The 21,208-nt window shown below is 52.5% G+C and overlaps 6 protein-coding genes across 6 annotated transcripts; 3 read left to right on the forward strand and 3 right to left on the reverse strand.

Moving 5' to 3' along the window:
• Nucleotides 1–207: 207 nt before the first annotated feature.
• prp8 (U4/U6-U5 snRNP complex subunit PRP8) lies at nucleotides 208–7,266 on the forward strand (the record flags this gene model as incomplete). Its single annotated transcript, XM_046082658.1, has 1 exon — nucleotides 208–7,266. One exon carries the CDS (start codon nucleotides 208–210, stop codon nucleotides 7,264–7,266), a length of 7,059 nt encoding a protein of 2,352 aa, XP_045938615.1.
• Nucleotides 7,267–10,980: 3,714 nt separating this feature from the next.
• LDX57_001017 (SANT/Myb-like DNA-binding domain-containing protein) lies at nucleotides 10,981–12,216 on the forward strand (the record flags this gene model as incomplete). Its single annotated transcript, XM_046082659.1, has 2 exons — nucleotides 10,981–12,012; nucleotides 12,094–12,216. 2 exons carry the CDS (start codon nucleotides 10,981–10,983, stop codon nucleotides 12,214–12,216), a joined length of 1,155 nt encoding a protein of 384 aa, XP_045938616.1.
• A 2,985-nt stretch (nucleotides 12,217–15,201) lies between these two features.
• LDX57_001018 (intradiol ring-cleavage dioxygenase) lies at nucleotides 15,202–16,306 on the forward strand (the record flags this gene model as incomplete). The annotated part of the gene is made up of 4 exons (XM_046082660.1): nucleotides 15,202–15,449; nucleotides 15,512–15,882; nucleotides 15,975–16,042; nucleotides 16,115–16,306. 4 exons carry the CDS (start codon nucleotides 15,202–15,204, stop codon nucleotides 16,304–16,306), a joined length of 879 nt encoding a protein of 292 aa, XP_045938617.1.
• A 418-nt stretch (nucleotides 16,307–16,724) lies between these two features.
• LDX57_001019 (alpha/beta fold hydrolase) lies at nucleotides 16,725–17,568 on the reverse strand (the record flags this gene model as incomplete). Its single annotated transcript, XM_046082661.1, has 2 exons — nucleotides 16,725–17,086; nucleotides 17,139–17,568. 2 exons carry the CDS (start codon nucleotides 17,566–17,568, stop codon nucleotides 16,725–16,727), a joined length of 792 nt encoding a protein of 263 aa, XP_045938618.1.
• A 407-nt stretch (nucleotides 17,569–17,975) lies between these two features.
• LDX57_001020 (uncharacterized protein) lies at nucleotides 17,976–18,899 on the reverse strand (the record flags this gene model as incomplete). Its single annotated transcript, XM_046082662.1, has 1 exon — nucleotides 17,976–18,899. The coding sequence occupies one exon, from the start codon at nucleotides 18,897–18,899 to the stop codon at nucleotides 17,976–17,978; it is 924 nt and encodes a 307-aa protein (XP_045938619.1).
• Nucleotides 18,900–19,467: 568 nt separating this feature from the next.
• On the reverse strand, nucleotides 19,468–20,607 carry LDX57_001021 (aldo/keto reductase family protein; the record flags this gene model as incomplete). The annotated part of the gene is made up of 6 exons (XM_046082663.1): nucleotides 19,468–19,623; nucleotides 19,679–20,048; nucleotides 20,114–20,298; nucleotides 20,357–20,414; nucleotides 20,467–20,477; nucleotides 20,536–20,607. 6 exons carry the CDS (start codon nucleotides 20,605–20,607, stop codon nucleotides 19,468–19,470), a joined length of 852 nt encoding a protein of 283 aa, XP_045938620.1.
• Nucleotides 20,608–21,208: the final 601 nt, after the last annotated feature.

Here is a 21,208-nt window from a genome sequence, read left to right on the forward strand (position 1 = left end):
GGTTGTCATTGTTTTATTTCTCTCCCCCGTTATCTACTCCACGCCCTTTTTTCGGACGTCTTGGGTCCCATTGGCCGATGAACTCGCGCGACCCTTGATGATCTTTCCCGACGTGAATCTCTGACGCGACTTGGACTCAGCATCAACGTCGACTCGAGAGATAGAGATCCTCCCCCCTCCCCTCCTCCGATACATCAGTTATTCATCATGGCATCGTTGCCTCCTCCCCCGCCCCCGGGCTGGGGTGCAGCGGCACCGCCTTCGATGCCTCTGGCGCCGCCGCCGCCCGGTTACCAACCACCGGCGGACCCGACTGTCGCGAAATTTGCCCAAAAGAAGAATGATTGGCTGCGCACGCAACGCAACCGGTTTGGAGAGAAGCGCAAGGGTGGCTTTGTCGAAACCCAGAAGGCTGATATGCCGCCCGAGCATCTGCGGAAGATCGTTCGGGACATCGGTGACGTGTCGCAGAAGAAATTCAGCAACGAGAAGCGTAGCTACTTGGGCGCGCTGAAATTCATGCCCCATGCCGTTCTGAAGCTGCTGGAGAACATGCCCATGCCGTGGGAGTCGGCGAAAGATGTCAAAGTCCTTTACCATGTGAACGGCTGTCTCACGCTGGTCAACGAGACTCCGAGAGTCATCGAGCCGGTCTTCCATGCCCAGTGGGCCACCATGTGGGTGTGCATGCGACGAGAAAAGAGTGATCGGAGACATTTCAAGCGTATGCGCTTCCCGCCTTTTGATGACGAGGAGCCTCCGCTTTCGTGGTCGGAAAATATCGAAGACGTGGAGCCGCTGGAGCCGATTCAGATGGAGCTCGACGAGGCTGAAGATGGCCCGGTCTATGAATGGCTCTATGAGCAGCGTCCGCTCCTGGACACACCCCATGTCAATGGGCCGAGTTACAAGAAGTGGAATTTGACGCTGCCGCAGATGGCGACGCTCTACCGACTAAGTCACCAGCTGCTCAGCGACACTGTCGACCAGAATTACTTCCACATGTTCGACCTGAACAGTTTCTTCACGGCCAAGGCCCTGAATGTTGCCATCCCCGGTGGTCCCCGCTTCGAGCCTCTTTACAAGGACATCGACCCCAATGACGAGGACTTCAGTGAATTCAACGCCATCGACCGTATCATCTTCCGCGCTCCCATTCGAACCGAGTACAGAGTCGCATATCCTTTCCTGTATAATACCCTCCCGAGAAGTGTCAAGCTTTCTTGGTACTCGCATCCTCAAGTTGTATATGTCCGCACCGAAGACCCTAATCTCCCCGCCTTCTACTTCGACCCTGTAATTAATCCGATTTCTTCCCGATCTGTCGCCCCCAAGAACATCACCGTGAGCCATGAGGATGAGATCTTTGGCTCCGATGGTGAGGACGACTTCGAGCTGCCGCCGGAGGCCCAGCCTTTCTTTGCCGACGAGGAACTCTACACCCCCGAAACAGCTTCCGCCATTGCCCTCTGGTGGGCCCCTCATCCCTTCAACAAGCGTTCCGGAAAGATGGTTCGCGCCCAGGATGTGCCGCTAGTGAAGCAGTGGTACTTGGAGCACTGCCCGCAGGGTCAGCCCGTCAAGGTCCGCGTGTCCTACCAGAAGCTCCTGAAGACCTACGTCTTGAACGAGCTGCACAAGAAGAAGCCCAAGGCTCAGAGCAAGCAGAACCTGCTGAAGACGCTAAAGTCGACCAAGTTCTTCCAACAGACAACCATCGACTGGGTGGAAGCTGGATTGCAGGTCTGCCGCCAGGGTTTCAACATGCTCAACTTGCTTATCCACCGCAAGAACTTGACCTACCTCCATCTGGACTACAACTTCAACTTGAAGCCCGTCAAGACGTTGACAACCAAGGAGCGAAAGAAGTCTCGTTTCGGAAACGCCTTCCACCTCATGCGAGAAATCTTGCGTCTGACGAAATTGATCGTCGATGCGCAAGTGCAATACCGCCTTGGTAACATCGATGCCTTCCAACTGGCTGACGGTATCCTTTACGCTTTCAACCACGTCGGACAGCTGACTGGTATGTACCGTTACAAGTACAAGCTGATGCACCAGATCCGTTCGTGCAAGGACTTGAAGCATTTGATCTACTACCGCTTCAACTCCGGCCCCGTTGGTAAAGGTCCCGGATGCGGTTTCTGGGCGCCTGCCTGGCGTGTCTGGCTGTTCTTCATGCGTGGTATCATCCCCTTGCTCGAGAGATGGCTTGGAAACCTGCTGTCTCGTCAGTTCGAGGGTCGTCACAGCAAGGGTGTTGCCAAGACTGTGACCAAGCAACGTGTGGAGTCCCACTTTGATCTGGAACTGCGCGCTTCGGTCATGGCCGATCTCATGGATATGATGCCCGAGGGTATCAAGCAGAACAAGGTCAACACCGTGCTCCAACATCTGTCGGAGGCATGGCGATGCTGGAAAAGTAACATTCCCTGGAAGGTGCCTGGTCTTCCGGCGCCGATCGAGAACATTATCTTGCGTTACGTCAAGAGCAAGGCTGACTGGTGGATTTCCGTCGCCCACTACAACCGTGAGCGTATCCGCCGTGGTGCGACGGTGGACAAGACGGTGGCGAAGAAGAACTTGGGTCGACTGACTCGACTCTGGCTCAAGGCTGAGCAAGAAAGACAGCACAACTACTTGAAGGACGGTCCGTACGTGTCGTCTGAAGAGGCTGTGGCCATTTACACCACCATGGTGCATTGGTTGGAATCTCGCAAGTTCTCGCCCATCCCCTTCCCTAGTGTTTCTTACAAACACGATACCAAGATTTTGATCCTGGCACTGGAACGTCTTCGTGAAGCCTACTCTGTGAAGGGCCGACTTAACCAGAGCCAGAGAGAAGAGTTGGCGCTTATCGAGCAGGCGTACGACTCTCCGGGTACCACGCTGGCCCGTATCAAGCGTTTCCTCTTGACCCAGCGAGCTTTCAAGGAAGTGGGTATCGATATGAACGACAACTACAACAACATCAACCCCGTGTACGACATCGAGCCTATTGAGAAGATCACCGACGCCTATCTGGACCAGTACCTGTGGTACCAGGCGGAGCAGCGCCATCTCTTCCCTGCCTGGATCAAGCCGTCGGATTCCGAAGTGCCCCCTCTTCTCACTTACAAGTGGGCGCAGGGAATCAACAACCTGTCCAATGTCTGGGAGACGTCCGAAGGCGAGACGAACGTGATGATCGAGACGGAACTGTCCAAGGTGTACGAGAAGATCGATCTGACCTTGCTGAACCGTCTGCTGCGTCTGATCATGGACCACAACTTGGCTGATTACATCACGTCCAAGAACAACGTGCAGCTCAGCTACAAGGATATGAATCACACGAACAGCTACGGATTGATCCGTGGTCTTCAGTTCTCCGGTTTCGTGTTCCAGTTCTACGGTCTGATGATCGATCTGCTTCTGCTTGGATTGCAGAGAGCCAGTGAGATGGCCGGTCCCCCCCAGAGCCCCAATGACTTCCTGCAGTTCCGGGACCGCGCTACGGAGACCCGACACCCCATTCGTCTGTACACTCGCTACGTCGACAAGATCTGGGTTTTCTTCCGATTTTCGGCGGATGACTCGAGGGACCTGATCCAGCGTTTCTTGACCGAGAACCCCGACCCCAATTTCGAAAACGTTATTGGATACAAGAATAAGAAGTGCTGGCCCCGAGATTGCCGAATGCGCTTGATGCGACACGATGTGAACCTGGGTCGTGCCGTATTCTGGGATTTGAAGAACCGGCTGCCCAGGTCGATTACCACGATCGATTGGGACGATACTTTTGCCAGCGTCTACAGCAAGGACAACCCCAACCTTCTGTTTTCCATGTCCGGCTTCGAGGTCCGCATTCTCCCCAAGAACCGTAACCTGAACGAAGAGTTCTCGGTCAAGGACAGCGTCTGGTCTCTGGTCGACAATGCTACCAAGGAGCGCACCGCCCATGCTTTCCTGCAGGTCACCGAGGAGGACATCCAGAAGTTCAACAACCGCATCCGTCAGATCCTCATGTCGTCGGGTTCGACCACCTTCACCAAGATCGCAAATAAGTGGAACACGGCTTTGATCGCACTCTTCACATACTACCGTGAAGCCGCGGTCTCGACCGTCAACCTCCTGGACACGATCGTCAAATGTGAGACCAAGATTCAGACCCGTGTCAAGATCGGTCTGAACTCCAAGATGCCTTCCCGTTTCCCTCCTGCTGTCTTCTACACGCCCAAGGAACTGGGAGGTCTTGGTATGATCTCCGGATCCCACATTCTCATCCCCGCCAGCGACAAGCGGTGGTCGAAGCAGACCGACACCGGTATTACCCACTTCCGGGCGGGTATGTCACATGACGAGGAGACTCTGATCCCCAACATCTTCCGTTACATCATCCCCTGGGAGGCGGAATTTATCGATTCACAGCGCGTGTGGATGGAGTACTCGCAGAAGCGACAGGAGGCCCAGCAGCAGAACCGCCGCCTGACGCTCGAGGATCTGGAGGACAGCTGGGACCGCGGTCTCCCGCGTATCAACACCCTCTTCCAGAAGGACCGCAGCACGCTCAGCTTCGACAAGGGATTCCGTCTGCGTGCGGAATTCAAGCAGTACCAGTTGATGAAGAGCAACCCCTTCTGGTGGACCAGTCAGCGTCACGATGGTAAATTGTGGAATTTGAACGCTTACCGCACTGACGTCATCCAGGCGTTGGGTGGTGTTGAGACCATTCTTGAGCACACCCTCTTCAAAGCAACAGCTTTTCCTTCATGGGAAGGTCTATTCTGGGAACGTGCCAGTGGCTTCGAGGAGAGCATGAAGTTTAAAAAGCTCACAAATGCTCAAAGATCTGGTTTGAATCAAATTCCAAACCGTCGGTTCACTCTGTGGTGGTCCCCGACCATCAACCGTGCCAACGTCTACGTCGGGTTCCAAGTTCAGTTAGATCTTACGGGCATTTTCTTACACGGTAAAATCCCTACTTTGAAAATATCGTTGATTCAGATCTTCCGTGCCCATTTGTGGCAGAAGATTCACGAGTCTGTTGTCATGGATCTGTGCCAGGTGTTCGACCAGGAACTTGAGCAACTGGGCATCGAGGCCGTCCAGAAGGAAACAATTCACCCGCGTAAGTCTTACAAGATGAACAGCTCGTGTGCGGATATTCTTCTGTTCGCAACGAACAAGTGGAACGTGACTCGGCCCTCGCTCCTGTACGACACCAAGGATGTCTACGAGCCCACCACGACCAACAAATTCTGGCTCGATGTGCAGCTGAGATACGGTGACTACGACTCTCACGATATTGAGCGTTATGTTCGTGCCAAGTACCTGGACTACACCACCGACAGCATGAGTATCTACCCCTCGGCGACTGGTTTGATGATCGGTGTCGATCTCGCGTACAACCTCTACTCGGCATACGGACAGTACTTCCCCGGATTGAAGACGCTGGTGCAGCAGGCCATGGCAAAGATCATGAAGGCCAACCCCGCCTTGTACGTGCTGAGAGAACGTATCCGCAAGGGTCTGCAGCTGTACGCTTCGGAGAGCAACCAGGAGTTCCTCAACTCCCAGAACTACTCAGAGCTTTTCAGCCCGCAGATCCAACTGTTCATCGATGACACCAATGTTTACCGTGTCACCATCCACAAGACCTTCGAAGGTAATCTGACGACCAAGCCCATCAACGGAGCCATCTTTATCTTCAACCCGCGAACCGGTCAGCTGTTTTTGAAGATCATCCACACTAGCGTCTGGGCCGGACAGAAGCGTCTGGGTCAATTGGCGAAATGGAAGACGGCAGAAGAAGTGGCGGCGCTGATCCGGTCGCTGCCGGTGGAAGAACAACCCAAGCAGCTGATTGTCACTCGGAAGGGTCTTTTGGATCCTCTCGAGGTCCATCTCCTGGACTTCCCCAACATTTCGATCCGTGCCTCCGAACTTCAGCTGCCCTTCCAGGCTGCCATGAAGGTCGAGAAGCTCGCCGATATGATCCTGCGCGCGACTGAGCCGCAGATGGTTCTGTTCAACCTGTACGACGAATGGCTGAAGTCCATCTCGCCCTACACGGCCTTCTCCCGACTGATCCTCATCCTGCGAGCGCTGCACGTGAACATTGACAAGGCCAAGATCATTCTCCGGCCCGACAAGACGGTCATCACGCAGGAGCACCACATCTGGCCCACGCTTTCGGACGAGGACTGGATCAAGGTCGAAGTGCAGCTGCGTGACCTGATTCTGAACGACTATGGCAAGAAGAACAACGTCAACGTGCAGAGTCTGACCAGCAGCGAAGTGCGAGACATCATCTTGGGTATGGAGATCAGTGCGCCGTCCCTGCAGCGACAGCAGGCGGCGGAGATCGAGAAGCAGCAGGAGGAGCAGAAGCAGCTCACGGCCGTGACGACGAAGACGCAGAACGTGCGCGGCGAGGACATAATCGTGACGACCACGTCGCAGTACGAGCAGCAGTCGTTCGCGTCGAAGACGGAGTGGCGCACGCGGGCCATCGCCACGTCCAACCTCCGCACGCGTGCCAACAACATCTACATCTCGTCGGACGAGATCCGCGACGAGGGCTACACGTACATCATGCCGAAGAACATCCTCAAGCGGTTCATCACGATCGCGGATCTTCGGGTGCAGGTGGCGGGATACCTGTACGGCAGCTCGCCGCCGGACAACGAGCAGGTGAAGGAGGTGCGCACGATCGTGATGATCCCGCAGGTGGGTAACACGCGCGAGGTGCAGCTGTCGCACCAACTGCCGCAGCACGACTACCTCAAGAACCTCGAGCCGTTGGGAGTGATCCACACGATCTCGGGCAACGAGCCGCCGTACATGACGGCGGCGGATGTGACGCACCACGCGCGACTAATGAACGAGCACCCGTCGTGGGACAAGAAGACCGTGACGATGACGGTCTCGTTCACGCCGGGATCTGTGTCGCTGGCAGCGTGGGGGCTGACGCCGCAAGGGTACAAGTGGGGGGCGGAGAACAAGGATACCACGTCTGACCAGCCGCAAGGGTTCTCGACCAGCATGGGAGAGAAGTGCCAGCTGCTGCTGAGTGACAAGATTCGCGGATACTTCCTGGTGCCAGAGGACAACGTGTGGAACTATAGTTTCATGGGCAGCTCCTTTGGTAGCGTCGAGAAGCGGCCGGTTTACGTGAAGATCGACACGCCCCTGAGATTCTACGACGATCAGCACCGACCGCTGCACTTCCAGAACTTCGCCGAGCTGGAGGATATCTGGGTTGATCGGACGGATAACTTTGCTTAGATTGGGGGCGCTGCCCTTACGGAGAAGAGGAGTGAAAATAATAGAAAACGAAAAGGACGATGTAAAAGAAGCAAGTGGTTATTCTATGGGCGTTGCATTGGTGGTTTGTCCTATTTTCTCTTCATTTCACGATATATTTTTTTTTCTTTCCCTTTCTATGGTCTCTCTGTCACAAATGATGTTAAATTACTTATTTGAATTTCCCCTCTGTTTCATTACGGCTTTAATATGAATCGATTGGAATGACGTTCAAGTGAAATGATAATTAATCAGAAATCGAAGAACGAAATCTCCTGAAATTGCCGCGGTGGAGTCCAGGGGTCGCCCGTCACGTCATGAAGTGGCACCACAGGTCTCCACTCGCATCGGCCAGATATCATCCTGTCAAGTCTCCGTCTGTCTCTACTCCGGAGTACAGAAGAGAAATGGAAGGCCGACGACAGAACGCAGAGCCCTTTTCTTTCCACGGATCCGGTCTGTTCCGCCGGTGAATCCCTGGAAAAACCCTGGGCACAGCCAACCAGCGATGCCCAAAGCCAGGGTCAAACTGTTTCACCAGTGCCTCGTCCTCTTTAGTTCTTTGCTAGAAAAAGCCAAATGTCCAAAATGCCAGGTCAAAAAGCAAATCAATCATGTCGGGCTGGCTGTCGACGCCACCACCTTCCCCCTCCCTTGCTCAATCTTGGGAGGAGTTTGGGCTGCAACTTTGCAACGATCTCGATATCTCCGTACGGAGGGCAACGGAAATCTGCATTTCCCTGGTCGGTTCTAGTCGACTCCGTTCTGGACCGGACTTTGCCATCTCGAGTCTTACGTATGGCGGGCAGGCTAAACCTCGTAGGATTTAGGATATGAACTATAAGCTCCTCATGGCCCGCGTGGCCGTGGGTTTGACTTTGCATTCTAACAAGATGAGGCTTCTAGCTCGGAGACTAGATTTGGAACTAGTGAGGGGTTTTTTTTTTTCTGTCTTTTTGTTCATTTTCTTCTGTTTCTTTCGGGCTGTGCTTTCTCTGGCGGACGCTTAGTTAACTAACCTACGGTAACTAACTCGGGGGAGGGAACTGAACTGGTCCGACCGTTTTGATTATTCTTTTCTGAAATTCGATATGATGTTCACCTCCAAGGAACTCATCTCATTTAGATTGAGTTCCATGCTAATATAAACCGGGGAACGCTGATACACGGAGGTGAAAGAAAGAATAAGGTTGGCCCGAGTAGTTATAACGAAGGGTCATCAGGCACCCAGGCACCTAGGCACCTAGGCTGTCGCACGGCCTCATCGTCTTCGGCTCCATAATCAAATCAGGGGACTTCCTTCCTCCCCTCGTCCTGCCCCTCTTAGTTTCTTTTACTTGCTCCCCTTGGATGAGATGACTCCGTATTCAAGGGAAAGATAATTACGATGAGCTTTTGAATGGAAAATGAAATTGAAGGGAAATTAAAACAGACTGGGGGGATGCGAAGAGAGGGGGGTCAGAACAACAACGTCAACCATCCAAACAAACCGCAATCAAATCAAATCAAATCGAACCAGATTAAAAGCACAGCAAAACAAATTAAAAGAAAAAAAAAAGTCATGGGGGATCTGCTGGATATGACAGCCGGTCAAGTGTCAACCTCTAGCTGAAGGCGCCACCAAACTTGCAGTTGCATGCCTATCGACTCCGTTCAGGGTTCTCGCTCCGTCGAGTCAGCGGGAGACCGTTAGCAGAAACTCAGCACTTTAGCACGGTCCCGCTCACACGGAGGTCGAGAAATTCTATCGCATCCCTCGTGGATTGTCTTACCTACCCTTCTAGCCATTGGCGTGGCTTCCGAAGTGGAGTTGCTGCGACGACAAGGCCCTGCTGACAGGGGACCTCCGTTAGTCTCCTCCTCTTGAGTCTAGTGCTGTCTCTTTCTACCTATCCCGGCTGCGACGGAGGGCGGACTGGACTGGATTGGACGCTTGCTTGTGCCTTTGGCTATGCTGCCGTCTGTCTGATTCCTAAGCCAGAAAGAAAGAGGACAGACAGACCGACAGACCGACAGAGGTAACATGTTTGATGGAGAGAGGGAGAGAGAATGAGAGAACGAGGCTTCCTTTGATCCGAACAGAAAATGGATATGAATCCACCATCCACTCGTTCGTATCCAATAAGTTACCTGGCCTTGGGATCTCTCCCCGCTTTTATTTTTATTTGTGTTCTCCGTTCTGGTCAGAGAGTGTGCGTGCGTCGGTGTTGATCATGGATGGTGTCAAAGGGAAGCTGGCAAATGATGCCCCGTCATCTGGCTCCTTCGGACCTTCTCTTTGTTCTCTTTGCTGCTAGTCTGGCTAGTGTTTGTTTCATGCTGCCCTATCTGTTTTTTAATGCTCCACGACGGTTGCCATGCCTTGGCAAGTTGGCCATGCCAGACCGGCTGAACTGGATGAGAGAGAGAAAGATGACCGTTGTGAGTTGTACTGTGCCTCGCTCGTTCTTCTTCTTCCTTTCCAGTTCCCCCTTCGTCTGCAAGCTAAGCTTGACTGGAACGCGGATCTGTCAAATGGGGGATTTTTTTTTAATTGCCCTTCTCTCTTCTTCCTGTCCCTGTGTCCGTCCCTTTTTGATTTTATTTTATCTTATTCTAGTTGATCCTCTCCGATTTTTCCTTTTTTAATTTACCCACATGCAACGTCCTGAATCCGCCTCTAATTCTATACCTCCGAACTGGTTTTGCCCCAAACTCAATCATATCTCTATTTGCACTTCCTAAACCCTTTGTCTCCGTCATCTGGACTTATATATGCTGCAGCCGATGACTGTCGCGGTTTTAATTTCTGCATAGAAGTCCGCTATCGAGTTGACTTATTTCCGCCCCGTCTGGATTTGTTCTCTCTACCGGCTGAAATTCGATTTCTCACACGTCTGGGATCGTGTTGATTTTTAATCTTCATTTTCCAACTAACCTTCTGGGTGTTCTAATTTCTTTGGGTTCTGAGTGGGGGGATAAGCGGCATCCATCGAGGCTTTGACTGCTGAGATCTGCCTAAAGTTCGTTCCTTTTCTTTTTTTTATTTTTTTTCTTCCTGCCCATGTCAATCCTCTGATACTCCGCGTACACATTGGATTTAATTTTAGTTCCTGGTGAAGAAAAACGGTATTTTTGGAAGTGCTAAAGCCCGTCACATCCCTCCCTCTCCCTCTCCCTCTCCCTCTCCATCCCCTTTCAGCTCAAGACCAATGCGTCGCCTTTTCAATCGCCTGTTCCCCCCTCCCTTCCCTCTCTTCTATCGTCTCATGTTCATTTCGGTGCTGTGGAATTGTACGATCACCTTCATTTCGATTCTCTAGCGTTGTCGCCACCGGCTGACAAGACACCTCGTGATTTGCTGACTCGTGGAAACAGCTCATTTCTCCCCTTGGGATTAAACTGGTTTCTATTATATCACTCAGATATTATATGATTATATCCCTGAGCCCTCGCGAACGGTTCGATCGCACATGAGGGTTGTATTCGGTATATGGCTACGCAATTGGATGCTCTTTCACCTACATAGAACCACAACGACTTGAGCACTGTCGAGATTTGAGCAGCTAAATCTTTGATTCAGGCGATTTTCATTGCAGGAGCTTCCTTTCGGTGCTCATCTTCGCCTCCCCCCTCCCCTCCTTTCTCTCGAATTACTTCGACCCTCCTAGCAATTGGGTAGCCTGCCAGGGCTTCAGGCTCTAGCGGCGCCGATGTATGTCCGCGACGCTGGCGGATCCGTATAGAGACTATGCCATTGACTACGCTCAACATGCCCACTGCAAACAGGAGGAGCAGGAAGGCACCCTCGTCTATCAGCCGCACCCGCCACATCTTCAACACCCCAAGCAGGCAGAGTCTCCCTTCCAGCAGAGGAGCTCGCACAACTCGGCATTTGAGCAACATCATGCAAGTGCGACCGTCCTTCCCGCCTCCAGTCACCAGCCCTCCGTGCATGATATCCCGCAGCCCGTCGTTCTTACGCCGACGCAAATGCTGCCTCCGCGGCAGTTACCCGTTCACTATACGACGCCTTCGTCCAGTTTTGAACTGTCCCCCGTTCATCAGCAGCGCCAGCAGCACCAGCAGCAACACCAGCAACACCAGCACCAGCAACATCAACGAGGCAAAAAGCGACTGCATTCCGAGACGGAGGATGGTAGTGGCGGCGGCGGAAGCGGAGGCGACGGAGACGCCGAGCATCATGCAATCAGGCCACAGATGTCCGTTCTCGCCCCCGATGCCACCCCGGTCCAAAGCCCGCATTCGCCAGAGATGCTGTTCTCCGTGCAGGGCGCCGAATCTGCCCATCGCCCTCTGCACCCGAGCCACCACCATCAACACCAATTGGCCGCAGCTGCCGCGGCGGCGGCAACTGGCGGGCACGATTTTGTCGGACACCCGGACTCGGTGGCCCTGCCACATCACCACCATCACCATCGACTGCCGCCGCACGCCTCGCTGCGCGACCCGCAGCGTCACGGTATGAATATGGAATCGTCGCCGGTGCCGACGGGTCCGCCCAGCGTGGTGGGCCAGCCCGGCATGCCCGACCCGGCGCCGCGGCCGCGCGGACCGAAATTGAAATTCACGCCCGAGGAAGACGCCCTGCTGGTGGAGCTGAAGGAGAACAAGGACCTGACGTGGAAGCAAATCGCGGATTTCTTCCCCGGTCGAACGAGCGGAACGTTGCAGGTGCGGTACTGTACGAAGTTGAAGGCGAAGGATGTGGCATGGAATGACGAGATGGTATGCTCCTCGGGATGGGATGGAATGTCCCTTTGCTTTCGGGCTGTATCTTTGACATCTTAACTAATGGTTATGGCTCAGGTCCATCGACTCCACCGCGCCATGCAAGAGTACGAGAACGATCGATGGCGCATCATCGCGGGGAAAGTAGGCAACGGGTTCACGCCGGCGGCGTGTCGAGACAAGGCGGCTCAACTCGAATAGAGACAGAGTATGATTAAGATCTGGAGGTCTTTCAACCTGAGCAGGTCTGATCTGAGCTGGAGATAAAAAAAATTCTTGTTTATTTTGGTTGAACAATATTCCCCCTTCGTTTATCTTATCTCTTTTTTCACCTTTTTTACATCTTATCTTCTTATTCTCTCATTTTACTCTATTTCTTGACTTTCTTTTTACAATTATTATCATCTAATCTTATTCGTCGACTTGTCCGGCAGACCGGTCTGTTCTGGAGCGTTGTGTGTACATACTGCATGGATATTCAAGGAACAGAACAGGTCAGGTCGGCATAGGACAGGCGAGGCAGGCAAAGCCGGCATTGTGAAGTCAATAGAGCGTCTAGCGTATCGATACCACTTCAATTCCACTCTACCTATTCTATTCATCGATTCTATATTTAATTGAGGCTGTGCGGTCTGGTCTGGTGATGATGGTTTCTTTGTCAATCTTATAGTAGTTGCTTCCTTGCTTGCTCTGCCCCCTTGAGAGGAACTAAGCTACCCTGTACATTTCCAACGTTAAACTCCAAACAGCCCAAGTAGTTAGTTACATCTTCCAAAGTGGACGTGGGAAAGAAATGTGGCTGGGTGATTGACCGGGTTCGGCTTTGTGTCACTCACCGTCATGTCGCACGGAGTTTTACTTGACTACCCAATTAGGTATGTGTGATTACCTTTCTGAACTCATGCATTCAGCCCTGTTCGGACGGGCTGGTTGTGGCTGGCTCGCTTAAGACACGGATGTAACTTTTCTTTCTTTCTTTTCTTTTCTTTTTCCTGAGGGTGTCAGGTCGGGATGGTGATGCGACGTGATCATGGCGGTGCTTTACTGTAGGGTAGGAAGGCTAGATTTGGAATTTGGAATTTGGAATTACAAGTGGATAGACGAGTAAGTAACTAGCTAGGTGTAAACGAGAAAGTAAAGTGTAGCAAAAAGCGATGCATTGACTTCCCTCACCGAGAGACTAGAGTCCACCGTATACATGGTATGTACAGTACTTCTGTCTGGTGGGTATCCGTCTGAGATACCTAGATAGGGTAAGGGCCAGTAACTAGGTTAAGACATTCATGTAGCATCCGAAGAACAGTACTTTTGGCAATAAGCAGGTCAGCGTGCTGATCGTATCCTTTAATTTTAATCTCTGGGGGTGTCTTCAAGACACGTTATGTTGATTATCGGTGTCTATTGTAAGTAACTAACTATCCTACAGACCCCGTTTTACTTGCTCGAGCCACTCGAGTCTATGATGTATTGTGTAGTTACAGTGGTGTACTATGTAGTGACTATCTGCGTCGCTGAAGTAATTGTACTAGCAGACAAGTCAAGGACTTTCAAGCGGCCGCTTTAAACGCGTGGAGTCTTTCTTTGTGGACTTCAACTAATGTCTAGAAATTGGGTCAGGATCTCTTGTGGTTCTCTGGGCTCTACTTTCGTCGAAGGGTTATCGTGCAGTTTAGCGATGAGGTGGGTGATATACTCCGTAGAGGGAGGTGTATCGGGGGAATGTGTTGAGGATTTCTGGGTATTGGCAAGTTTCTCTATCAATGTCTCTCTGCGCCCATCTTGAAATGACCCAGCTTGTGATGCGTGTTGTTAACTTGACAAGAATATGGAGTCTCTGGAGTCTCTGTACGGCGTACTCTATACATCTGTAACACTAGTCAAAGAACAAGTCTGTAGAGTAGATTCGTAAGTAGGAAGACCGGAAATCAGATGATTTCAGCGTTTGCCCTCATCGTCTGGTATCTTTCTTCCTGTTATCTGTCTGTTTGCCTGCTGGTTGTTGGTTATGTTTGACAAAATCTCCGAACCCTACAATCCACATTCTCCTGCATGCACAGTAGGTGAGCACACCAGACAAGACACCAGATCTGACATGTCGACTCCGGAGAGAAGAAGAAGCAGCAGCAGTCAGCACTCTGTTTGATTATCAATCATCCACATCCCCCACCTCCGTGACTGACTGCAGACTTGACGAGTCTAGAACTCAACGACTGGAGTTCATTTCCCCTGAACTAACGCCCTCTAATTGGCGGATGGCAGATCCGGAATGAATGTGGACTAGCGGTTTCAGGTGCTTTTGTTGGATTAGGCGGAGGGATTCTTCAACGGTGGATGCTATAGCCGATACTGGAGTTATAATCTCTGTACGGAGATCTTGAAGGAAGAAGGAGTGACAGAGGGGGGTGGTTTAGCATAACTGCATTAGAACTATTTATGCATGGATGATGACTTGGTCAGATGCATAATTTTATGCCTCCTGAAAGAAGCATGTGATCTGCTTCGATCCTGGATAAAGACCCCGGTCTTGTTCTTCGATATACAGTACATCTGACTATCAGTTACACCCCAGCCTGCGTTACTCTTATCTAGATCTCATGGTCTCATGATCTGAGCGATCGCAGGACGAGGGACAGGGTTGCATCATGAAAGTCTGTCCTCCCATTTATCCTTTCCACTCAGAGTACGCATCGGCGCCGGGTTGGCCTGACGAGCGACTTGATTCGGAGAACCGTGGGTAGTACAAAAGAAAGTCAAACTTGCGGAGTACAGACTATAGAACTCAACCAGAAAGTGAAACCCTTAACCTCCCCTCCATCCGACATCCGAAGGACTGCGGGGAAATCGGAAGAGCCGATCGGATCGTCATTGCATGACGGCACGAGGGGAGCTTCCGACTGCGACTGCACCACTGTTTGCGGGGATGGCCGTCCGGAAGCCTCGCATTTCCAATCATTGGCATCCGGCGTGGCAGATCGAATATAAAGAACGGATCAGTCCTGGGGCATGGAGTGCTGGTTAACGTTTTGAGTTTCCTGCTTACCTTTTTTTTCTTTTTTAACTTCATTCTTACTTTAACTTACTTTCCTCGATTGACTTCCCTCCTTGCTTCGTCTATACTTCTCCGCTTGACTACGACTACCTTTCATACTTCTCAGGTCTTCGATAGTCTGTGCAGAAAAGAACGAAATGGCTACCCATCGCTTCGATCCTAATTTCACCGACAACGTCGTCAACGCCATCGGTCCTAATGCCACCCCTCGGTTCCGCGGCCTCATGGCCAGTCTCATCCGCCACGTACACGACTTTGCGCGCGAGAACGAACTGACCGTCGACGAGTGGATGGCCGGCGTGCAGCTCATGAACTGGGCCGGACAGATGAGCAACGACAAGCGCAACGAGGGACAATTAGTTTGCGATGTGATCGGTTTGGAATCGTACGTTCCCCATTAACCCCAACCCACCCACCTATTTCTCTAACAAAATCAAACGAGAATAGGTTAGTAGATGAAATCACATTCAAACTCGCCTCCGAAGCCGCCGACACACCCACCGCGACCGCCATCCTCGGTCCCTTTTTCCGCGCAGACACGCCCTACCGACCCAACGGCGCGAACATCCTCACGACGCCCGTCCCCGCCGGCGAAGGCGAGATGGTCTTAATGCACGGGCGGGTCGTCGACTTCGAGACCAAGACGCCGCTGGTCGGCGCGACCGTCGAGGTGTGGCAGGCGTCGACGAACGGGCTGTATGAGCAGCAGGATCCGGAGCAGGAGGAGTTTAATCTGCGGGGGAAGTTTCGCACGGATGAAGAGGGACGGTATTGGTTTTATTGTTTGAGGCCGACGCCGTATCCGGTTCCTGATGATGGTGGGTTTTTTTTTCCTGCTTCCCCCCCCCCCCCTTGGAACGATATGGTCGTGAAGAAGGGGGAGAGAGTATGTGCTAACGAGATGATCCAGGACCCGCCGGAAAATTACTCAAACTGATGGACAGACATCCCTTCCGACCGGCTCATATCCACATCATTGTATGACTTCCCTTCCCACAAACCACCATCCTCATCCCCCCCAAACAAAAACAAAACTAATAAAACGAAAAGGCAACATACGACAACTACAAACCCCTCACAACACAGATCTTCGACCGCAAAGACCCCTACCTGACCAACGACTCCGTATTCGCAGTCAAAGACTCCCTAGTAGTGGACTTTGTCGAGCGCAAGGATGACCCCCAAGCGGGTCTTGAGCTGAATTACGATGTGAAGTTGGTGCCGAGTGAGGCGCGGAAATAGAATCAGGAATAGGAACAGGAACAGGTGAATGGTGATTTAGGGTAAGGATTGGGGGAGGATGGGTTTGTATATATGTAGGGTTTAGGGTTTATTTCATCTTGTATAGGGTTCTTTATGTCTTTCTTACTTTCTGTCTGTCTGTCTGTCTTGAGGGAAGGTTCATTGATAGCGGAGTTCATTTCATTTAAGATTTTGTTTAAGGTTCTTTTCGTGGAATAGCTAGGGGGTCGAGTAAATACCTTCTGGGCTTCGGTTGAGGCAAATCATCAATGTTATCTTGGTATACATACAGTCTCATCACCAATTAGCTCTAGGCTTAGTCCAACGCAGAGATCATGATAGAAACCAACGATATCCAATTATCAGCTACAGCTGGAACCAAACAATCCTGGCAACACACAATCATCCCTAACCAATACTACAAACCATTTACAAACAAAGCAATAGCCTTGCCCACCTGATCCGGCGCCTCAAGGCAATGCCAATGCCCCACGTTCTGCAACACCTCGATCTTCTTGTTCGCACTAGACACGCGATCAAAGATGTGCTGACACCCCTCCATCGACGCAGACTTGTCTTCCTCGCCGGCAATCAGCAGGAACGGAGCCGTGACGGCTGGATAGTCGATCGTCGGCGCCGTGGCGATAGCCTGGCAGAGAGCGGCATAGCCCTGAGGGTTCTGGCCGAGGAGGAGCTCACGGATGAATGATTTGGTGAGAGCTGAGCACTGCGTGCCGGTTGCTGCGTCGGGGATCGAGTTGGCCATGGATTCCATTCCGGCTGCATGAGGGTTAACATTCATTCATGGTCCGGGTTGGATGAGGGACAGTACAGGCTGAGACGGTTTCGTATCTCTTGCGCATTCCGGTCGCCAGGGCCTCGGTCGGATGGGTTGGTCCGATAGCCACTACGCCCTTGATGCGATCCGCATATTGAGCTCCCAACAGTGTCACGGCCAGTCCTCCCATCGAGTGGCCCACCACCACGGCTTGGGGGATGTGCAATGCGTCCAGCACGGCGACGACATCTGAGGCGATGGAGGCAATCGACACCGGTTGGCCGGTGTAGGTCGAGCGGGCAGCACCATACGTGTCTAACGTGACGCAGCGATGGCTTGCCAGGTGAGGGATGACGGGGAAATAGTAGTTCTGCGATGAACCCAGGCCGTGGATAAAGACTAAAGTCAGGCCATTTGCGGGGGCACCGTCGGGGTGCGAGTCGGCATAGTGAAGCTGGTGGTCGTTGACGGTGAGGTAAGGCATTTTGAGTAAACCTGTCGAATTGGGGTTGAAGTCGTCAACGGAGAGGGTCAAGTGGAGGCTTGGGTGTAGAGGAGCTAAATATCGGACCTCCGAGACTATCAGATCTGGAGCAATGCGTTGCCGACGTCATTGCCGCCCGCACCAATTTATCCCGACCAATATGCGGAGTCTTCTGCACCTTCATCCGTTTCGCTTTCCATTCAACAATCCCAACCTTGATCGAGATAAATCACACCGCATTTCGTCCATGATCGTACCATCGGAACACGGGGCGTTGCCATCAAGCGGGGAAGCCCCAGCTTATCACCGCCCGAGCCGACGAGGGGCAAGTCGCCATCCGAACCGACGGAGGACCCGCGCGTTCGGATAGCTTCGAAATGGAGTACTCGCCTTGGACGCGAAGTCGGTCAAACGGCATCCAACTGCACCAATTCCCGCTCAAACTCATCATCTGTGTCGAATTCATGGATTTCATGCGCAAATTCCTCCAGCAAGTCCGCCGTGTCGTCCTGGAACGAGTCCCCCACGGGCAATCCGATGGGAACCGGTTTATCCGACGTCTCTTTTGGCCGGGGTTGGCGTGCAGTAGTTGCCATACTATCCGCTTCTTTGATGAGATCCTCGTCGTAGAATATCGAACAGTCGGAGAATTCGTCGTCGTCTTTCTCCCGCGGGTCTTTGCGGATGTCACCAGTCCCAGTATCTTCCATAGCTCTTGTTTCATCCTGCAAGAGTCCATTCTCAAGCCCTGCGATGATCGTATCGTCCGATAACCCATCCATATCTTCCAGATCTTCTAGATCATCCAGACATGCCAAAAAGCTCTCGTCCTCCTCTCCAAGCTCCACAAACTCCCCAAGACTCTCCCTCCTCTCCAAGCTTCCCCGAGAAGACTCAACCCCTGCTCCCTGTGTATCCTCATCCTCATCCTCATCGTCCCCCACATCCTCTCCCAGAGCAGAAGTAGTATCCCCCTCGCCCCCCTGCCCCTCTGCCTCCACCGGCGCCGACGTAGTCTTCTTCGTCAAAAACCTGCTCAACAAAGGCTGACTACTCGGCACCGGCTCCGCACACTGTTCGGCCAACAGCCCACCAGGACCCCGTTTCCTCCGTTCCTCGCGCTCCGCAGCCTCTTTCTCCGCTTTCTTCTTCTTATTGGCGATGCGTTTCTTCTCACGATCGCGGAGCTGCTTGGCGCGTTTCTCGCGCGCTTCTTCTCGCTCGATGCGCGCGATCTGGGACGCTGAGAATTCGAGGCGTTTGTTGCTGCGTTGGTAGCGGCGGCGGACGGTGCGGGATTTTTCGAGGACGATGCGTTTGGGGGAGGGCATTGTTCTTTCGTTTCTTTGGGGGAAGGTTGGTTTCGAAGGCGGGAGGTTTTGATGGCTTGGTCGAGAATCCCCCTTGGGAAGGGTTCTTCGGTTTTGGATTGCTGAGCAGGAGGTAGGTTTGGATTCTTTGAATATGGCACCGTAGTTATCTTCTGATTAACTATCCTACCCGGGGACGGACATTGGCGTTTGGAGGTTGAAGGAACGCGTCGTGGGGAACATGACAGGTTGTGATTTCACATTGGCAGGAGCCAAATAAATAATAGATGCAGACAGAGCGTAGGTTTGAGGTTTGTTTGGAAATGTTCCGGTTGATAGGTCGTTCAGGCAGGTAAAGGTTGGTTAAGCTTGCAGCTGCCTTGTGCCTGGCCGGCGGCGATACGTTATACCGAGGCGGATGATCACCGCCGGAGGAGGGCTCCGTTCTGCATGCTTCCTTCCTGGGAGGATCCGTGAATGGAGGGTGGGTATTCTAATGTTTCTATTCTATGTTCTATTGGAGGGGTTTTGTGACTTCACACGGTCGCTGTCGCCATCTGATCCATGTCACTCATTAATCGTCCTTTGTCTACAGACGGGAATCGCGGGCTGGGTCCCAGCAGACAGGCGCGTAAGTGCTCGTCTTCAATGTGTCCATGTCTTCCTGGGTCAGTTCGAAATCAAACACCTGCGAGTTCTCGATGATGCGGGAGTCGGTCACCGACTTGGGAAGGGGGACATAGCCCTACATGTTGTCAGTACTGTCGGTGCTGTACTCCGTATACAAGGAAATGACAAACCTTCTGCAAACTCCAACGGATCAGGATCTGCGCTCCAGACTTGTTATGCTTCCGCACCAGGCGCTGCAGGATCGACTCCTTCATGCGCGTCGCCTGCACCAAAGGCGAGTAGGCCTCCACCACCACGTTGCGCTTTTTCAGCCAGGCGACGATATCCTCTCTCGTGCACCACGGGTGGATCTCGTACTGGCCGACGGATATCTGTCCGCCCACGCCGCTGTTGATGTACTCTTCCAGCTCGTCCAGGTGGTGGATGCCGTAGTTTGAGACTCCGATGGAGCGGATCTTGCCCGTCTTCTGGGCCTCCACAAGGGCGCGCCACGCACCCAGTCGGCCTTCCTTGCCGCCGTAGGGGGCGTGGAGTAGTACCCTGATACACCATTAACTTCTTCCCAACCTGACTTGTTTAGCAGGGGAAATTCGAAGGTCACACACAGATCAATATATTCAATTCCGGCAGCATCCACAAGACTCGCCTCGATCGCCTCCTTGGCCTTCTCATATGACATGTGAGTGGCGGGGACCTTGGTCGTGTAGAAGATCTGGGACCGATCGACGCCAGATTTCCGGATGGCGTCGACGCATTGGGCTTCGTTCTCGTAGTACTTGGCGCTGTCGACCTAGATGGGTAGGATGTCAATGTGAAGTCCACACCAAGCTTTGCAGAGTCACACTAACGTGGCGGTATCCGGTCTCCAGGGCCTTCAGTGTCACCTTCTCCGTGACATCGGGAGGCCTACGCGTGGTCAGATAAGATAATTCACTATCTGCGCATTAGGAAGACGTACGTTTGGTAAACCTAGAAAGACTGTGAGCTTGCGGTTGAGTTTTCCTCAATCTGTAAATGAGATACTCACACCGAACCCAACAACCGGGATCTCATATCCCGAGACCATCTTCTGAGTGGACTGCAGCGTAAGCGGGGCCATGATGTCGTCGACAAGAAGATATTCCACCTCGATAAGATCTAAAGATCAGATAAGGAAAGAATTGAATCAAGGGGGAAGAAGAGTGTTGTCAAGCAAAAGTTCAACCGGTTGTAAAATGGCGCATTCCTATTATATCATCCCCTCTTTTTTTTATCCCTCGTCCCCCCTTCTCCAACCAAATTTTCAGACCGCTTTCATTTCGTTCCAGTTCCGCAGTTCGCTTCTCCCACCCGTCATGCCGACGAGTGACGAAACTCGCGGTGGAGTTGATCAACGTGGGGCTCTTCCTAGATGGTTTCTGCAGGCAACTGGAAGGCCGACTTTCGGACTCGGACTCTGAGTGTGCCGGCCGGCGTAGTGTCAGGCCAGACATTGAGCAGAGTTGATCCTCCAGATGGAGTACATCGTATAAACTCGAGTAGATCAGAGTTTCAGATCCGACCAAGAGACAGGAGTTCTTCCTCAGATAGTTGAAATTAAAGCTCTTTAGCCATGCAGAAGCAGCTTATCGATAATGCACCGGCATAATTACGCTAAACCGGTTCGGGCTCGTCCTGCCCATGTCTGCCTGAGGCCATCAGGGCAGAAACCCGCCTTCGCT

Source organism: Aspergillus melleus (assembly GCF_016097325.1).
Source record: "Aspergillus melleus strain CBS 546.65 chromosome Unknown contig1, whole genome shotgun sequence".
Lineage (NCBI taxonomy): Eukaryota > Fungi > Ascomycota > Eurotiomycetes > Eurotiales > Aspergillaceae > Aspergillus > Aspergillus melleus.